Genomic DNA, 19,445 nt, shown 5'->3' on the forward strand with positions numbered 1-19,445 from the left:
TGAGCCTATCCAGAGAGAGATACCCTCAAGGTATTGAAAGGGATCAGGAGTATGAACCAGAAGCAACAGTTCCCAAATTAGCCCGGCTCAGATGACCGTCGTGGCTGAACAGGGATTCGAGGGATCAATCTCTGTTACTGGATATTCCTTTTTAGATTTTCTTTCTATTTTTTCCCCGTATCGATACCCCCGGGAATTCCTAAGCCTAGACTAGTCCTCTTCAGCTCTCTCGAGTCCTCTCCAGGAACAGTACTCTCGACAGAGACTTGTATGCATGCATCACGGGATAGGCCGTACGGGAGACCCTTGTCGTAAATCGAGTTCGTCTTTGGTAAGAGGGGAAAACTAACAAGGCTTTAGTTGTTCAAGTCCGGGTCGAACGATCTGAGCCCAACACAACATGCTCCCCGAAAGTCGGTCACTGACTGAAAAAAGGGTATTTAGAATGTTTATTTACTGGCAAAAGTGGCTAAGAAGAACAGTAGCCGTTTGCTAGGAAAAATTTGAAGTAGGATAGTCGGAATATCTGTCGGCTAGATAGATTTACCATGTTGGACGCTTAAACTAGTTCGTGACCACTGGCGGGCCACTGCAGGTCCCCAACTGTAAAGGGGTGGAGTGCTGACAGACACCGAAGAAGAGCCCCTCTTCTCCTTCCTCTTCCTCTTCCTCTTCCTCCCCCTCTTCCTCTTCTCCAGATAAGCTCGACGAGCAGGATTCTCTTCCCTGACAGTATCGGGGACCACATATGCATTCCCCTGTTCCTGTGGCCACACTGCGTCTTTGGCCCTTGCAAACCACATGGCAACAACATCGACCCCTGCCACCACGAACGATGGGGCTGCGCACTGAAATGGACAAAGGAAATCCATACGGCATGGCTCTACAGGGATCAAAAAACGTGGTCGGGCGCAGATGTGCATGGCACTAGAAGTCATGGTTGACCTCGAACGGACCCCTGAGATTCGTCCATTCATCTTCCAAACTAACCGCAATCCTTGCTCGTTCCTCAGTTGGCAAAACCGGAGATGATAACAGAGACATCCAAGTCGATACCGAACAGAGCAGGGGACTACTATGTATGTAGACATGTTCGAGGGGAAGAAGAGGGGCTGCAGGGCCTATAGCAATGATCTATCCCAGCCTATGCGATAATGCGAGATATAGTATAAGCTGCTTAGATGGCAAAAAAAAAGCCGTATACCCATTGCTCAAGATGCGGGGAGGCAATAATCATTTTCGGGGGAAGGGCGGGGAGGAAGAAAGTTGGAATTAACATTGTTGAATATGATCAAATCTTCCCTCTATGGTACTCGTACAACTAGCCAGCTAGAATCACCTGTTAAGGCCATTCTGATAGTGAATCTTGTGGCTTGGCGTGTAAGGCTAGGAGTACTCGCAATCACATTGGCAGAGCTTAAACTAGTCCCAAATCCGGATGATGGTTGACGGAAGGACAGAGTAACGAATGGTGACAGCTAACAGAAAATCACGGCACGGGGAGCAGGTCGAATCTCGTCGGGGCGATCCCTTCCCACACCAACACGCCATGAGTGGCCGTGGACGGTCCATGAAGAAGCAGCAGCGTCGATGGTTTGTCCGCTTTTCGAACTGCCCGGATTAGGCAAAACCGCCAAGTCACTAGCACCCGAAAAGGTCACGTGTGGTTTGGCACAGCCAATCTAGGCCACCTGGACTCATCACCCGTGGCTGAATTGAATCAATCAAGCCCGCAAGTGGTGCTGCGCTGGACGAAATCGGCCGAACTGCAATATCACCGATGCACATCGAACCTCCTCCACCTCCTCCACCTTTTTGTTTTTTTTTTGAGACCCACGTCGATCAGGAGGATCGCGCGTCTCCACATCCATAGCCGAGATAGACGGGATGTTCCCGCCCCCACTTGGCAGATGACTCTCTCCCCGAACGTTGGCCTCCTCTTCTTGTGATGGGTTAAACAAGATATTCTCTGGGTCTCTCGCAAAAGGCACCATCCATATGTTAGAGGAAAACCATGGTTGAGAAGAGAGAGGTATATGGAGAGGAAGTTTGCGAGAAAGTCGGACATGCCCCTCAGCTGTTACTCTACAAGTCGTGAATTTGGACCGTTATTTTGGTCCGGGAGAGAGACGGATCAATCATGTCAACCCAAGGGGATCTATGGTTAAGCCCCTCATAGGGATCATGATCAACTGTGCCTTGAAAAAGGGCTGTCCTTATGAGTTGCCGCTATTAAGAACGCGCGCCTCTGGAGACTAGTTCTGTCTGGGCTTCAATACCGTATCATATTACGAACTTTCTTCTATAGATACCTGATATTCTTTCCAATGTCGTGCAGGCTGGGAAATTTTTGGATAACTATTGTTGGTCTATCTTCAATCCTTTACCGAATTATTCCAATGCTGTCTCCGTCGGACTAATCGGACTAGCCATGCAGTCGAGATCATGGAGATTTCCCAGCCAAAATTCCAAATGAGGATAGAGGGAAATTACATTTTTTTTTCTTTGCCCCGTCTTTATTGCTTCAATTGAACAAGCTCGAGAGCTCTTCAATCGCATAGCAATCCAATAAAAACAACAGATTGAAGAATGATACCGAAAATCCCTGGACAGGGCTTTCGACCCATAACCCCATTAGGATACTTGCAGTATTATTCTGTCGCTGGCCCTTCACCGTGATTGCTTTTTTTTTTCATACTGTCAAACCCACTCTGGCATCCCTCCAAGCAATCATTACCCACTACATCTATCCACCTCTCCGGTCATAATCATAGTTCGGTGAAATACCATGTATGTGAATATTACCAGAGCAGGCCCCGAATGCTTCGCTCCACTTGAGTAGTACTATGTACCCCGACCATCATCGACCCCTCCCTTGGATTACTATCCGACCTATGGTACTGCCGGAAGCTCTGAACAAGCGTTGGTCATCATCACTTTTTACCTAAAAAGGCTTTCTGACTTTCTCTACATATCAATTTACTTATTCTATTCCTTTTCTTCTTTATCTTTTATTTTTATTTTTATTTTGTTCGGATAGTCAACCTTAACCAACGTTCATTCACTTGAATCCTCGTACTCCAGCTCAATTGATCTATAATAAGATATTGCGCTACCGTATTCTCATGCCTACTAGTACAACAATTCTCTGTTCGAATCCTTTCTCTCTTCTATGAGAGTGCCCTAAAGTCCCCACAATTGAGGCAATGTCCTTTCTATCGTCACCATAATTAGTACAAAGCGCAAGCCTTACCATGAAGCATGGATGGCGAGGCCGGGCCCATCGTCGGGGGGAGCATGGGGTACATTATTAGAAGGGGAAAATAAAATAAAAGCCAAAAAGCATGAAAATATGTAGGACAGAGCGAATCATGAGAGGAATGGAGAAAAATGCAACCAATGGTAAAAAATGGCTGAATGGTTATTCCAACTTGAAAGTTCAAAGAAGTGCCACCTGCGCAAATACAAGCCCATCCGACTGCTTACCAAATGGAATCAAGCGCGAACTAGGAATAAAGAGGCGGAAAAAAAAATCATAAATTAAAAAAAAAAGGCAGAAATCAAGATATTGATGAAATTAAATTTAAAAAATAAAATAAAATAAATAAACCACACTAGATTACGCCCAGACAAAATAGATCCACGCCATCGTATTGTACCAAAAAGACACTTCTTCGTGAGTCCGTTTCAGCCTCTCTGGCGGGTGTTTGCAAGTATAAACGGGCTTCTGCCGTATCACGCATTTAGACCCCCCTCTTCGCTGCTCTCTCCACCGTCTTCTTCTACTTATTCCTCCTTCTTGCTCTATCCTCTACTTCTTTTTTGTCTTTGCAGACAATCTTGGTTTTCTTATTTATTCACTGGCCCCGCTTGGTGGACCTCCATCCTCTTGAAGTATAAACCTACTTCTTTTTCTTCCTTACTCCATACATTTTCACTTTGGCTCCTCCTCCTCGGGTATCTTCCCGTTTATTGTTGGGCCTTTTAACACCTGCTTGTCTCAGTTGGAGCTTCATCTTCCCGGGCTTGTCTGAAAACGTGGTGACCCCTTTCACGTCAAATGCGAGACCGCTTGTTAAGGTCGGACAAGATCAACGCAAGCTTCCATCTTCCCTCTTCTTCTCCTTCTTTCCTCTTTCTAGAAGCTTTCTCTTGAACTTCTCCCATCCTTTCTACTGGTAGCTATCTTGTGAATCGGCCTGGCTCCATATTCCCGGAAATCTTCATCAGACTCTCCATCTCCTTAGTGGGAATCTCTATTTCGATTCCATTGTTGATTTCCCATTCACCTTTACAACACCCAGATCATGAGCAACATCAAGATGCCTGGCGAATTACCTCCTTCACCACCCATTTCTTCAGAAGGGGAGATTTGCCCCCCGCGATTTCCCCCTTCATACGGCCTTATTGACAGTAGCCTGGACCAATTCCACATGGCGAGCGAATTTCATCAGGGCACACCACCCCCTCAGATGGTAAGTTTTAAGCCTGGCTATCTTTGCATAGCGCACCCCATATTTGATGGATTTCCTTTCTAATAACGAAAAAGGTCTATGCTTCTCCTTCTCCCCATCATTACTATCCAAATATTCCCACATCACATCCGGTAAGTCTTCTCCCCTTCAGTATTAACAACTTTTTTCAGGACTAACGAGCTTGCTTGGAAATATAGATCTCAATAATGCCTGGTCAGCATGCCACTACTCCTTCTATGATGCCAGTTGATCTTCCTCTAAGAGTTCAATCTGCGTCACCTTCATATTCCTCTTCTCAAAGCCGCAAGGCCGCTTCTAAAGGCAAGGCCAAGGCGAGTCGATCCCCAAAAGACAGGCGCGGTCGAGGCCAAAGAAATAGCGCAGGTGGATCAAAGACGAAACCCAAGGTCTTTCTACCAGGCCCTTTGTCCGTGATTGCTGCACATCTTCATGACGTTCCGGTTCTTGACACAGAAAGCTTTGTGAACCGACCGGCATCGGTACGGATTCAAGAAGCCAAAATGAAGGGATCCAGCAACAAAAAGCCAATTGGTCGCCCTATGAACGGCTTTATGCTCTACCGAAAGGCCTACTCCGCGCGATGTAAGGCATATTTGGATGTAGAAAACCACCAAAATGTCTCCGTCGGCATCGGTCAAAGCTGGCACAAAGAAAGCGAGGAAATCAGAGAACAGTTCAACGCCTGGTCGAAGATTGAACGAGTCAATCATGCGATTGCATTTCCTGAATATAAGTTCCAACCGAAAAAGGAATCTACCACAACACGACGACCAGAGCTTACTCCTCCGCATAGCCCTGGTAACTGGGATGATTTCGGAGATTCTGATTTCCCATACGCGTCACCCCCGATGCACCGACGTACACAAAGCCTTGAGTTTTCCAGTCGATCTTCAAGTCCCTTTGATGACTACAGTACATGTTTAGCTCAAAGCTTTGATACGACATGGACTAATGCTACGAGCTTCCCATCGCAAAGTCTCCCAGGCAACATGTCCACCATACATCCCGGTCTGCTGCAGCCTACTTTTGATGATGGACAATACGGAGCTCATGGAGTGCATGGCTCTCCAAGCGAAATGTCTAGTGGGCTGAATGGAATCCCTGGTGGTAACCATGAAGACCTCTATCAATCTTCTCAACCTCTTCCATCCTCAATTGGCAGCGGACACATGGACCCGCAGCTGCTGCAGTACCCTCAGGATCATCAAAGCAGTTCCGATCACAGCTTTATGACCTCTTCTCATCTATATCCGATGGGCTTCGAAGGGGAGAATTACATGAGCACCACCCACATGCCTTCCAGTCACTCGAGCCCGTCAATCTACCATGGACTGCCAGAAATGGAAGCCCAGACTTGGGACTACGCTAGTCATTCGCCCTCGGCAACGGTCTTCAAAGAAGAACCTTTTGCCTGATATAAAATGACTCAGACCCATGTCTACTGAAATGAATAAATTAATGAGGCTACTCAAAATTCACGATCCGGTTAAGTCATGTTTAGGCGGGATTTTGATTGTGCCCTTGAGCTTTGTGAAGCGACGCTCAAGATAGAGCTTGGAGTTTGGGCGCTTTGGTGCCATGACAATGAGAATTCTTGCTGATTTGTTTCATCTTTCTTCTTTGATATCTCCACTCTCTTTTTATTTTCTTATTATTTTTTCCTATCGGTCTTTTGTCCGTTCAAGTTAAGTTAGTCTGTATCTCCTCAGGGTCAAGGAAGTGCATTCCTTTTCGTCTCTCTAATCCTTGCTGACTTTCTTTCTTTGACTTTATCTCGCCTCTCTATGTGTACCCCCGTCTGAAGCCATCGGGCTCAGATTTCGGCGATGCACCCTGTCAACGTGTATTTTCTTAGAGTTCTGGATGCGGGATTCGATTTCTTGGTCTTGATCAGGTGTTTGGCATTTGGTCGTTTGCTTTATTAGATCTCTATTGCTCCAATATGTTGGTGGGGCTCTGGAATTCTTGATTTTCAATGCACGGGCAAGCAGAACTTATTCTCTCATTTGGCTACGGTGAGCATTGAGATTGTTAGCTTGTGTATGCTTCGAAGGAGAAAACACAAAAAGTACAAAAAAAGAATCGAAATAAAAGTGGCTTTGTCATCTATTCAAATTTTTGTAGAGTTTTTCTTGCGCTAACTTATGATTGTCGATTGACCTTCAATCAATGCCGTGGTCATAACGTCCAGTAAATGCATAGTTGTGATTTGTGACCATGCTATTGAATAAATTTGAATGAACATTGGTAGAAAGATAAACCGCCTTTGAGCATATGTACCTGAGCCTAATTATTCGATTGAGTACTATCTGATTGAAGAATTGTCCCCAGCAAAAGCCGCTTTGTTGTGATAGTTAGGTTGGCCTTGAGACATTGAATGATGTGATCATCAACCCAGCATTACTCTTTATGAATTGGTCTGATAGCAGTAATAGCGGTCGACAGAGAAAGAATTAATCTGCACAACACCTTTCATGCATCCTCTATCGGCGTTAAAATGAGAAAGGATCGGATTACAACGCAATTATCACAATATAAAGAACATCTCATGCCTTACTGATCTGCACCTTGCCCTAAGTCGACCAGAAACAGCTCACCGCCTTCAGTCTACCCCACCGCCCACAGCCTGCTGAAGCAACCAGACGGTATGGTTCTGGCCGACATTACCCTGGGATACATTCAATCGAGCCTTGCAATTCTGCAATCGCATTCTATCGGAATCCATTCTAGTGGTGCCAAACGCCTATAGAGATACCCAGATCACCCCTCGCAACCACCTCGAACCACCTCGAGCCACCTCGTTCCTCCGACATCCCGCCCCGCATCCCTCCTTTCGAATTCAAAGCCATAACAATCAACAATCAATCTCCCCTTCAAGCAAGATGTCGATCCCCAATGAAGCCCTGCAGAAGGTCCGTAATCGGTAATTTTGAGTTGGTCGGAACCCAGTAGCCACTCGACCAGTATGGATGGGCCCAACCAATTCAGTTGCTAACAAACGCCATAGCTCCTGCAAGAGATTGAGACGCGCGCCCTTGCTTCGCAACAGCAAATCGGTATTACCAAAGCACAGATGACTGCCAGGCAACGTGATATTCGTATGCTGCAGCTTACCTCAAAAGAATTGTCGGAATTACCTTCTGAAACGCCGGTATACGAAGGTGTTGGAAAGATGTATGTTTTCCGCCTTTTATCTGTGTCGTCTGATTGGAAATCTGTGATATGATCTCATCTGGCTACTGGCTTTTGATTCCTTTTTTTTGGTTCTCATCTCTGTCAAATGCTAACCTTCCACGTCTAGGTTCGTCAACGTCCCCATCGATTCCGTCAACAAGCGCCTCACTCGTGAAAGCTCGGAAGCGTCTACCGAAATCACCAATCTGGAAAAGAAGCTGGAATACCATGAGACTACCCACAGGACCAGTCGCGACAACTTGGAGCAGATTCTTAAGTCCGGAGGTAAGGCATGAAGCACTCACGGATGTCGATAAGCAGGCTTTCTACGGCCCTGTATTAACGAGGGTGTCCGATTGGAATGAGGATTGAATACACCTGGGTGACCAATTTCAACACGTACTTCTGGTATTCTGTTGGGCAACGCCGACGGTGATGACTTTATGGTGTCGGCCCCAGTGAGGTTCTATGAGCTCAGCAACAACGCATCCAAAGGAAGAAAAAGGCCAGGCAAAATGTGTCTATTGGATATGGGATGAGCAGGAGGTAAAGTTCACACCTCTTTGCGATTGGTATTTCACCGTTTCCTGGAGAAGGGGAACGGCACGCTCTATACTGGCGACATGGATACCCGGGAGTTTTCTAAATCTATTGTATGCACGATGAAAATACATAAATTAAGACCGAAACCGTAATATGACATACTCTTATGCAAGTCCCGGTGTAATAAATGTTTTATTACCTTCTTATTTCCCTCTATTATTCTCTTTGTTCCCTCTTTTCATCAGTATCAATATCGACAGCCTGGTGGGGCTGAGCGGAGTCTACCCGCATGTGGAATGTCCGCACACAAGCAACGTTCTTTGACACATTCCAACGTATACAAATAGAGTTGTTCGAGAATCGCTGCTCTATGAAATATTCAGAAGAATACAAGATATTATATTGCTTCCACAGAGAAGCTTCCGTAACCCGGATCTTAGCCAACCAACAGGCCGTAACTAACTACTTCAGGCATGAAGAACGTCCAACAACAAATGAAAAAAAAAAAAGCATCTCTTATATTGACTAGTAGATCATCCATTACTAGCGAGTGCTATGTAACCACCCTCCACACCGCAAGCATGTATGTGCCAGGGCAAGCAGTGACAGCCCTATCACCATGAAAGCCCTAATTGGAAGGTTTGTCAAAATGGGGCACATTCCCTGGTCACACTCTTGTGTTGTTGGTCAACGCCATTGGCGTCACTCTTGCGTTCTAGCTGCTGAAGACCTACGCTCGTCTACAACCACTAACAACCCAAGTAAATGGAAAGCCATATGGGATTAAATTAAATATGACGTCGCGCGGCATAATTAACCAGCCCGGATCCCTGTCATTATGTTGGGGGTTCTGTAGGCCGCAATCTCTCTGTTGTGAAGATACTAACGACGAAGCCGGATTTCGAGAAACTGGTCGTTCAAGGTCTCATAGTGATGGACCAACTTGATCAAAAGCAGATTGTGAAGATTTGTCGACTTTTAGACTGGCATGAGAAGACTATTAATTCCCCCGCATTCTTAGTATCCCAACTATTTGGAAGGACGGTGATGCAAGTAGTACCTCTATCGAATCAGACTATTCCTCGAAGCAGTGTCTGGCGGCAAGCGAGTGCATATTTTAATATGGTCTCTCTGAAAAGGTAGCGTAGAGACTCTTTGCATTCTGCGCTGTATGTACCGCCTGGACCTCAAGGTCCTTGTCAACAGCGGCAGCATGTTTCACAACTTCTACGCTAGTGAAGTGCTCGAATTTAGTATTCCGTACAAGCGTGTTTGATGAACCTCAAGCCGCGCGCGAAATGGTCTGTAGCGCGAGTCGCATCTTGACCCCGAATGGGGTTGTACCGATGGGATCAGGATCGGCACGATCTGCTACATCTTGCATTGAGTGTGGAAGAGAGCATCGCATCATGCAAGTGTCTGTCTTTGTATGAGGTGTCTCTACTCGAGCAATCGTTGCACGTACCTGAAAATGACTGGCGCCGGGCAGCGCAGTACAGCGGTGCAGAAATGGCGAGCCGTGGGGGGCGGAAGTGGTGATTGCGAGGAATTCAAGATTGGGCGATGAGATGACAGCTGAGATATGCACGCGTGATAAACTATGTACATCCAGTATGTAGTTATGTATGTCTGTATGTCTGTAGTCAGTGATCACAACTCACGGAGTCATCCGAGAGTCTACCCATTTTTTTTTGAAGTATCAAAAAGAGTCACGGGTGCCTTGGGTCATTCACGGGAACACCCGACCGCGTCCCTTGGTTATGCCCGTCCGTCATAACTATTTTGCGAGTCTTTTGATACTCTTCTGATGCTATTTTGATATTCTTCGTATAATATTCTCATGCAGCATTTCCATCGGCGCCTAAGGATTGATGGGTGTGTCACATTGTGTACCCGAAAGATTGGCAGCGACTTTATTCCCGGTGAATTTGGGGAGAAAATTAACCCAACCGGATAAGCGTTGCGTGGCGCATCAGACATTCTGGTAAGTTGGGGATTTGCCATAGACAAGACTTGAGTAAAACCTCAGAAAGAAAAGAAGAGAATCAATTCTGTAACACACGATGGACGCCCAAAAGTGGAGCCCCGCGGCCCTGCAGGTGGCTGGAGGCGATGATGTTATGGCCCGAAACTGGGAGAGAGTGGGTTGTGTAGTCTGTCGATAGAGAGAGAGAGAAGAGAAAAGGGAAGTGTAGAGAGTACAGAAGAGGAGAGCAAAGAAGAGAGTAGCAGTGTATAACTATATGGTATAGTATAGTATAGTAGTATACTAGTCAATCTGTGTATTGTACTATATATCTACATCTACATATCATAATGGATTATGATGAATGTATGGTATCAAGCGGGGGGAGGGGGCATCAACGATCTGACATGAGGCTGAACACTTCCATGATTTGCTGTAGAATTGTCCATTTCCATTGGTTCTACTTCATCTTCTTCTCTTCTTTTCTCTGCCTCCTCCGTAATCAGCAATTTCAGCCCCGAATTAAAAAGCAACTTCCACCTTTGTTTTCCCCAGCCCCTCTTCGCTTTTCTTCTTTTCCTCTTCTCTTCCACCCTACGGAGTACACTTTTCTGAACTTCCCCTCTGTCGATCCATTCGTATTCCCTGTTGCTCTCCCTATTTGTCCCCTTTTTTTATCTCTTCTCCTTTCTATTTTCTTTCTTTCTTTTTTTTTTTTTACCTTCTTCAATCTCTCCCTTGAGGAGGGTTTTTTTTATTGTGCCGAGTCTCTCCCCCCTCCCCCACCTTCACTCCAAAAGTACTCCCGCGTGCTGGGGTGCTTGGACCGCTTAGCATTATCACCAGCACATTATACTACCGCCACCTGATTGTTGTTGTTGTTGTTTTTCTTCTTCTTCTGAACAATCTATATAGTATACGGAGTCCTCCGATATACAACCCCCCAAAATGCCACCGGAAATCTACTTCGAATCCGACGAGTCGGACTTCTCTGAGACCGATGTCTCCATCACTGGCCGTAAAGGCCGCACTTCTGTTCGCCGGCGTTCCATCTCCCGCCACCGCCGCCCGGAGGTTGCTTCAGCAGCTTTCCTCCAGCCTTCCTCACATCACACTCGAGTCTACCGGTCCGCTTCGACTGGTGGGGGTCGTCGCCGAGAGCGCGAGTCCACCCCCGCAGTTATGATCGTTAACGAGCAAGCCCAACGCTCGAATAATGTGAGTAGCAGTAAACCAAAGATGAAGCAGACCAAGATTGTCGACGACTACGATGAAGAAGAGGACTTCCATCGATCTCGTCGTCGCGCTGCTAGTGGCGTCTCGCGGGAGGCTTCTCCGTTACACAGGGATTACGAACTCGTCATGGGCCAACGTCTCCTTGAGCGCAACGATAACCGCCAGGACCTGGAACTCTTCAAACAGCAGCGAGAGATCGAGCGACTAGAGCGGGAACTGGAAAGACATCGTGAGCGTGCTGAACCTGTGCGCGATCCTCGTGAGGTACGCCATCTGCGTGATGAGGAGGAGTGGTATGAAGAGGAGATCAGCGAGCGTTTGCGCAAACTGGAACGACAGGAGCGCAAGTCACGCAATGAAGAAGAGCAGCGCAAGGCGAATGCGCAGTGGCGGCTCAAGAAATTTGAAGAAGAGACCCGCATGGAAGAAGAACGACGCAAAGCCGATGCCCAGTGGCGCTTGAAGAAATTCGAAGAAGAAACTCATAATGCGGAAGAGCGTCGCAAGGCGGAACATGAATGGCGTCTCAAGAGATTTGAAGAGGCTGAAAAGGAGGCTGCTGATAAAAAGGAGCTGAAGCAGAGGATTGAGGAGCAGAAGCTCAAGGAGATGGCTCGCGAAAAGGAGGAGCGAGAAGAACGAGAAAAATTGAAGCAAGAGATCCTTGAGGAAGAGGCTCGTGCAGCACGCGAGGCACAGGAGAAGAAGGCCAAGGAGATGGCTATGAAGAAGGCTGCAGTCGAGGAATGGAAGATCGAACAGGAGAAGGCTAAGCAAAAGGCGAAGGAGGAGCAAGAAAGGAGGGATAAGGAATTCCGTGATCGTCTGCGTCATGAGTTTGGGTATAGCGAGGAGGAGATTGAGAAGATCTTGAAGAAGGATAAGAAGGGGGAGCACAAACATGACGAGCACAAGGATGAGCATAAGAAACTCGAAGAGCACAAACATGTCGAGGAGACTAAGACCACCTGGATCAAGGTATGCATTCTACCTCTATGCCAATAACTGAAATGGCCAGCTAACCCTAACATCAACTAGGTACACCGTAAACACCTTCATCCCGAAACTTTGATGGCATATAATCTCCCATGGGACTGGGATGAGGTAGGCAACCATACCCTGACCAGACCTGTCACTTTTCTCTTGCGAGTACTAATCTTTTCTTTGTATAGCGTGATACCAACTATATCATCATTAAGAAGTGGATCACGGAGGACTTCCAAGAAGAACTCTTCGCGCACTCCCGCCGCCTTCGTGAGGGCAAGGTCATTGCTCAGACCTCCAGCTCTACCACCGAACTCAAAATCAACGACCGAAACAAGGACAAAATGTACTTGGTACGAAAGAAGAGCCCCGGTCGACGGCTACGTATTTTCGCTTAATCGAGCCACCTTAATTTGTCCGGTCTGCAATTTCAAGTTAAGGGTATATGTCAGTTTTGATCGCGATCAAAGTATCAATTTCTACCTGAAATATCGTTCATTTTTCTTTTGCTTTTGCGTTACGCCGCTTTCTGTTACGAGACACAGACACCCTGCTTTTAAATTTGTTGTTGCTTTATTTCATTGAGTTGAGATTCTTGATACTGGCTGTCATTACCTTGAGACGGTAACGAGACATGAGTTGATGACCCCTGTGATTTTTTTTGATGGCTTTCTTTGTGTTTCATTTCAATCGCATTATACGCCACTCTGTTCTATACATTCAAACATCCTTCTCCATATATGCTGCCGACTATTCCAAGTCCCGGCGTTGTAGATTTCAGCGTCATTCTCCCTTTCCCCGGAAGTCAGACGTTGATCTATACAATATCAACCAAATCCTAACAAAGAGGAAGGGCGATGGCCGAAAGAAAGAGACAAATACCAAAAAAAAAGATAAGAGATAAACCCTTTAAACCAACGCCGAATGCAGTATGTACCGTCCTTGAAATCAAATCTCAGGGTGGAGTCGAGAATTTTTAAGCTGTTAATACAAGAAGTGAATATGGTACTTCTGAAGAATAAAATGGACTTTAGAGATTTACAGGCGCATCTCGTGATTTGCTGCCCATCGCTTCTCCGCGCGGAGAATGAGTTCCTCATAGACAGTCCAGGCAAGAGCTGAACTGAACGCCTTTCGGGCCATTCGCAAACCAAGACCACCAAAGAGACTGCGCATGCCATCTTCATGAATCATCAAGCGAGTGGCTCGGACCATGTTCCCGTATTTGGCGGGCATAAGCTGCAGCCGGGTCTTAACTGCATCGAATGGGTTTGTAATCGCAGTAGCAAGACCAGCTGCGGAAGCACCAGAGACAAAATTAATGGAAGGGGAAGAAGATGACGCTGCTCCTTGGAGACCGTCGTTATTTGACTCGGTGGACAGAGTCGCAAGTCGTCGCTTTAATTGCTCGTAAAAGAGCACGTAGAGGCCGGCATAAGGAGCATCTCGAGCTGCTGTCGCCCCGAATCCTGCGAAGAGACCGCGAAACCCTTCCGTGCGCACGATATCACGACCAGCACCCACAAGGCTGCGGTAGGCATAATAATCGGATTCGTACCGCACTTTGAGTACGGTGACCGGCATCATGACGAAGCCTGCGGCAACACGGGCAATGGCCCCTGTGGCGAGGTTGGCTGTATTTGAGAGTTTCGGGAGGGCGGAGGAAGATTTACTTGTTGAGCTGGCGAGGGCGGCTTGGGTGTTTGCCTGGGCGACTGTTTGACGGAGGGCATTAAGGCTAGTAAAGTAGAGGGCTGAGCCGAAACCTGTGCGGAGAGCGGAAGGAAGTGTACCACGCCATAATGAGCGGATGGGGTGTTGAGAGGAGAGGATGTTTTTGAGGGTTGGAAGGAGGGTAGTGCCGTGTCCAGACTGTTGGACTCGAGTTTTGAGGAGGTCTGCAGGTTGGAGGAGGATGGATGAGGTGAGGCCAGAGCAGAGACCGGCGGCGAAATGAAAGACGGTTTTTGATGCTACGGTTTCGAAGTTGATATTAGCGTGGGGTCATTGCATGGTGGTGTGTCTGGGCTTGCAGCGGACGTACATTTGGATGTACCCGTCTTGACCTGCGGCGCTAACGCGCTGTTATTGGACATTGTCCCAATACTAAGTTCCGCTAAATTGTCTAACGGTTGGCGAATGGAAAGAGGCGAGGTATATGGGATGTCTTATAAGGGATCGAAGTTTGAAGTGCTTCTCATTGGAGTCGGAGTCGGAGTTGCGACGAGGGTACAAATGAAGTTTTCCGGTTCACCGCATGCAACCAGGAAGATAGGAAGTAATGTCAAAAGCGAAATATGTTGGACCGAGCCACTATCATAGTTACTTCAGGGGTTCCAACCTGGGATCAATTCGATGATAGACGAAGGCCGATGTGGATTGGGGCGTTTGATGGCTGAAAAGTGGTTGATGGCGAAGTCAACTTGAAGTTCGGTGAAGTCATCGGGTCGGCTCGACCTCGGTTTCTATCAGCGATAAGCTCCCCCATATATATCTTACCATCGGTACACTAGTTCTATTATAGGGCTGACATTTGTGTTAAGATATAAATTGCCTATAAAAATAATATACGCGCTAGTTAAAGGATTTTTTTTTTCTTCTAAATAATATATTCAATCCAATTGGGCCATAGGCTTCAACCGTCTGTGTGTATTGTTGCTTTACAGAGCTGCATATTTTTATGTACATTACTACTACCTAAACTATGCCTCGCCTACAAGCTTGGTCAACCCGCGAATTGTCCCTGTCAATATAATTCTCCTGGGGACCCTGCTTATACTATTATTTGATAAAAATAAGGCTTATGTTGCAAAAGTATAACAATACATAAATAAATACAATTCCTAATCGTAGCTTTCTCGCTGAATGTCTCAAGCACACCGCAACCGGCACGCCGCGGAGAGCGTACCAACGCCAATCAGCGGGCCCGAATTGACCGAGTGGGATGCGACGTCATGCCCGAATGACCAACGAACCTTTTGACTCCTTCCCTTTTGCCTCTTCTTCTGACAAGCGGCTACTTTTCTTTTTTTTCCCACCACTTCACGGTGCTTTTCCACAATGCAGTGGTCTTTACCTCACATTCCATATCCAGCTGCGAAATCAGGCTTCTGGACTCCTGTGACCTCTACTTTGAACTGGTGTGAAGAGGTATGTTTATTCGACTTGGAAGACTGAGCTATACCGGACCCTCCGGACCCTATGCTGACTCTCTCTATTAGGATTACTATGTCACTGTTTATTCCGCCGAGGTAGTCAACGCCTTCACAAACCTTTTATTCATGTGGTTGGGTATTAGAGGTCTTCTGAGTTGTCGGCGCAATCAACATGACCAGATCTTCTCAGTCGCTCTCTGGGGATACCTAGTAGTAGGCACTGGGAGCTTTCTCTTCCACTCTACCCTCAAATGTACGTCCTTGCGGTACTTTTTTTTTCCTCTCAAAAATGGCTTTCGCGAAAGTTGCGACAGTACTTGAATCTTTGTTCCTCAGCAAGAAAACTAATTGTTCAATTCGCGCGCAGATCCTATGCAGCTAGTCGATGAATTGTCGATGATCTACACAACCTGCTTGATCGCATACGCATCTTTTTCCTACCGACGGTCTACGGGTGTTCGCGTCGTCCTTGCCGTTTCTCTTGCAAGCTTGGCCATATTTATTACCCTCTACTACCACTATCTTCAAGACCCAGTCTTCCACCAAACTGCCTACGCGATTCTGACAACAGTCGTTGTCCTCCGCAGCATGCATACTATGGAGACTACTTTGCGCCCAAGATGGCGTCATTCGCGTGAGGAAGATCGTATTGAGCGCCAGAAGAAGGGGCTGCCGGTTCCCTCGAAGGAACACCAGCACTACGAGAACGTGCGCGATTTGAAGACTCTCAAAACTATGTGGCTCATGGTTGCCTATGGACTTAGTATGTTTCTCGGTGGCTTCTTCATTTGGACCCTGGACAATGAATTCTGTCCTCAGATTCGTCGATGGCGCCACGTGGTGGGTTTGCCATGGGGAATCTTTTTAGAAGGACACGGTTGGTGGTACGTATATGCACATATTAACTTTATTCTCACTCTTCCCCAATTTGAACCTTTTCTAACTTTCCTTAGGCACATCATGACCGGTATAGGTGCATACATGTACATCGTCTGGGGTATATGGTTGCGACATTGTCTCAACAACAAACAAGACGAGTACCATCTGCGCTGGGCACGCGTCTGGCATATCCCTGAAGTGATCCGTACCACCCCAATATCCGAGAACGGAGTGGCTCGGGCTAAAAAGTCTACCTAAATAACCAAACTACGGCTTATTTGTCTTATCGGCTCTTATTTTTGCTTCTCACTGATGTCTCGATGATCCTCTTCGAATTGCTACGTCCTGGTGTGGTGACGAAGAAGGAAAAAAAAAAAACTCGAAAACTCGCTGACTTTAGATATACCTGGCCAATTGCGTAGGAGAAAATATGCCTTATGGTTGTTGCTATAGACAGGAGTAGGACTCTTGGTTCCTGGTTGTTGTTTCTTTTGATTTGACCTTCACCGGCATCCTTGGTTCTACTGTATTCACATTCTTATGATATAAATTGAAATGAAATAGAAAGAACTAAAACTTCAACTTGTGTGACATTATCCTTGTAATGTAGTACTAGATGTCAGTGGGCATTTTCCCTCTTCAAATCCCTTGAAATTGCGTCTCTAGAACGACTGAAATGGTGTAGGACTCTCTAGAAGGGATCTCGTATGACCACTTCGTTTCAATATGTACAAAATATGATGTTGCCTCTCAAAGCTTTGAGTCGGGCTTAGATGCATCGGTCTTCTTAGGCCGGCGTGGTGGTGCAGGAACATGCTTCAACCACTCCGCGTCCACACTCGCCTTTTCTAATTTGGTCTTCTTATTCCACTCGCGCCAGAAACTTTCTTCCTCGTCTTTCCAGCGACGGAGCTCAGGAGCTAGCCAGCAGACAGCAGCATCAGCACACTCATTGACCGCTTCCTGCGCTAACAGGTGACCCTTATCCTTAAGCAGGACATCACGCACCCTCCCAGCGGCAACACCGCCGCTGCCGCCGAGGCCAACACCCGTGTGGGTGAGTTTGTCAGCCATCATCCATGGTAGACACATATCGGATTTTCCGGCAAAAATGTAGAGTACACTCGGACGGAGATGCGGCAGTTGTGCAAAAATGCGCGCCGGTTCGGGCCGGTAGAAAGGATATGTTTCTGTGTTGTCTGCGTCCAGGTCTGGGTGTGTCACTCGATTTACAGGCTTGCCGCTGCCTGGGATGTGATTGTAATTTGGTCGTGAAAAAGTGAATACCTCCTGATGAAGTGGCGTGCGCAGTGTAACGGGTGTATTGTGCTTATCAGTCACTGTCTTGTCGTTGAGAGGGTGATGCGGAGTGGGAAGATCGCGTAAGCCATACTTCACCCAGCGTTCGAGTACCCGGGGATCCCATGCCTGATAGAATGGGCTACGTTTGAAGCCCTCTTCTGCAGCTTGACGTGAAGGCCAGAGATCGCGTCTGTATGTGGAGAGCTGGGTAGTCTTCGCGATGACTCGTTTCCTCTCCTCGAGACTGAATCCGTCGAGTTGAGTTGTTTGGCGCTGGACGACAGGGTCAAGTAGTACCAAAGAGTGAAAGAGCCGAGGATGCATTAAGCTTAATTGTGTACTACGAGTCATCATTGTGAGTAATTAGAAAATGAGATAAGCAAGGTTACAGCGCCGCTGGGGTACTGACAGGTGTGCGCCACCGAAGCTGTGACCGATGCCGACAATGGGCCGGGGCATCTCAGCTCTCTTGACATTGACGAGGTGAAGAAGATCTCGTGGGTGATCAAACCAGCTCGCTGTTGATAATGGTCAGCACTTTGGTCCAATGCGCGAGGGGATTCACAGATCAAAAAATACATACGATCATTGCCCAAGATGTCTTCATTGAGCACGCTGCTCTCGCCTTGCCACGCGACATCAGCCATCCAGATACTGCGAATGCGAAATCCGGCCTCTTTAGCTCTCGCATGAATTTCCTCCCAGAGAGGTTCATACAATTCCTGATTTCTATTAGTTAGTTCATGATATCAAAAGGGTCGCATTTCACCTCCTCGCGAGCGATTGGTCTCCACCAAATTATACAAGGGACATTTTTTCACTTTGCGATACCTTAGGAAAGCCATTCGCATGCGCTGCCAAGATGGTCACATCGCCAGGTTGTGGGTCAGGGTTGTCGAGAGGGATGTATTGTTTCACGACCAGATTCAAAGGTTCCTCCTGGCTATTGGCTGTAGCGGCGGGGTACTCGCGAATATGCTGGCCTGGCACCACATGTTCAACGATTCGGAAAGGTGAGGATGTCATTTTTGAACCGAATGATTTCCGAAAATGAGAAAGAGAGAAGAAAAGGCGAACGAAGAAACCTCGACTTCCCCGGAATATTGAACGGAGCTAACTTGCCGACGGGAACGGATGAGCCGAGGCCCTTTGGTAGCGCCGAATGGCACCCCGCACTCTCCAACTGCCGGCCTTGCGATAGAAGGGCATTTAACGGAGTTCTAAAGTATACAAAGATGGGGAAAAATTATAAGATCACAGAGAGTGCCATCATGGTACTAGGGTCTAGAAAGTAAATCTGTAATTTTCTTTCATCAGACAGAACTCCAAAAGGTGGCACTCAAAGACATTGGAATGTCTTTGACTAGGATTACTGTGGCTCCACTGTCTGGGATAATGTATCCCAGACAGTGGAGTTATAGGTATCCCGCAAATCTGCAGCTGTCTTTGGTTGCCTTCGGGCAGATACTTTTATTTTCTAGGGAGGATTTGCAGGGGAAGAACTCTTTGTTTCGTGTTCTGCACCGAATCGAACCTCGTATGTGGTATAATATTGTTTGGGAGCAAGACGTGGAATCCAGATATATATACATAGTACGATCTCTTCTGGTTAGTTATAGTTGCCAATATTGAGTAGTACTCAAATGACATGTATTACAAAACTGTCCAGATTTCACTGACACCTCAAGCTAGTTTCACTAAGGCAAAAGA

At 46.9% G+C, this 19,445-nt stretch overlaps 7 protein-coding genes across 7 annotated transcripts; 4 read left to right on the forward strand and 3 right to left on the reverse strand.

Annotated features, from left to right (window-relative positions):
• Nucleotides 1-345: 345 nt before the first annotated feature.
• N7469_010578 (uncharacterized protein) lies at nt 346-938 on the reverse strand (the record flags this gene model as incomplete). The annotated part of the gene is made up of 2 exons (XM_056649483.1): nt 346-425; nt 548-938. 2 exons carry the CDS (start codon nt 936-938, stop codon nt 346-348), a joined length of 471 nt encoding a protein of 156 aa, XP_056496614.1.
• Nucleotides 939-4,307: 3,369 nt separating this feature from the next.
• Nucleotides 4,308-5,911, forward strand: N7469_010579 (HMG-box domain-containing protein; the record flags this gene model as incomplete). The annotated part of the gene is made up of 3 exons (XM_056649484.1): nt 4,308-4,475; nt 4,550-4,606; nt 4,673-5,911. The coding sequence occupies 3 exons, from the start codon at nt 4,308-4,310 to the stop codon at nt 5,909-5,911; spliced, it is 1,464 nt and encodes a 487-aa protein (XP_056496615.1).
• A 1,467-nt stretch (nt 5,912-7,378) lies between these two features.
• N7469_010580 (putative prefoldin subunit 1) lies at nt 7,379-7,966 on the forward strand (the record flags this gene model as incomplete). The annotated part of the gene is made up of 3 exons (XM_056649485.1): nt 7,379-7,408; nt 7,504-7,670; nt 7,798-7,966. The coding sequence occupies 3 exons, from the start codon at nt 7,379-7,381 to the stop codon at nt 7,964-7,966; spliced, it is 366 nt and encodes a 121-aa protein (XP_056496616.1).
• Nucleotides 7,967-11,127: 3,161 nt separating this feature from the next.
• On the forward strand, nt 11,128-12,797 carry N7469_010581 (uncharacterized protein; the record flags this gene model as incomplete). Its single annotated transcript, XM_056649486.1, has 3 exons — nt 11,128-12,393; nt 12,454-12,519; nt 12,588-12,797. The coding sequence occupies 3 exons, from the start codon at nt 11,128-11,130 to the stop codon at nt 12,795-12,797; spliced, it is 1,542 nt and encodes a 513-aa protein (XP_056496617.1).
• A 640-nt stretch (nt 12,798-13,437) lies between these two features.
• N7469_010582 (putative mitochondrial carrier protein) lies at nt 13,438-14,495 on the reverse strand (the record flags this gene model as incomplete). The annotated part of the gene is made up of 2 exons (XM_056649487.1): nt 13,438-14,372; nt 14,444-14,495. The coding sequence occupies 2 exons, from the start codon at nt 14,493-14,495 to the stop codon at nt 13,438-13,440; spliced, it is 987 nt and encodes a 328-aa protein (XP_056496618.1).
• A 964-nt stretch (nt 14,496-15,459) lies between these two features.
• N7469_010583 (ceramidase) lies at nt 15,460-16,691 on the forward strand (the record flags this gene model as incomplete). Its single annotated transcript, XM_056649488.1, has 4 exons — nt 15,460-15,549; nt 15,621-15,807; nt 15,922-16,438; nt 16,508-16,691. 4 exons carry the CDS (start codon nt 15,460-15,462, stop codon nt 16,689-16,691), a joined length of 978 nt encoding a protein of 325 aa, XP_056496619.1.
• Nucleotides 16,692-17,183: 492 nt separating this feature from the next.
• Nucleotides 17,184-18,761, reverse strand: N7469_010584 (putative toxin biosynthesis protein; the record flags this gene model as incomplete). The annotated part of the gene is made up of 4 exons (XM_056649489.1): nt 17,184-18,075; nt 18,145-18,253; nt 18,319-18,457; nt 18,567-18,761. The coding sequence occupies 4 exons, from the start codon at nt 18,759-18,761 to the stop codon at nt 17,184-17,186; spliced, it is 1,335 nt and encodes a 444-aa protein (XP_056496620.1).
• Between the last annotated feature and the right edge of the window lie 684 nt (nt 18,762-19,445).

Source organism: Penicillium citrinum (assembly GCF_028827155.1).
Source record: "Penicillium citrinum strain IBT 23319 chromosome Unknown utg000009l:1.0-4274883.0:1.0-4276374.0, whole genome shotgun sequence".
NCBI classification, from domain to species: domain Eukaryota; kingdom Fungi; phylum Ascomycota; class Eurotiomycetes; order Eurotiales; family Aspergillaceae; genus Penicillium; species Penicillium citrinum.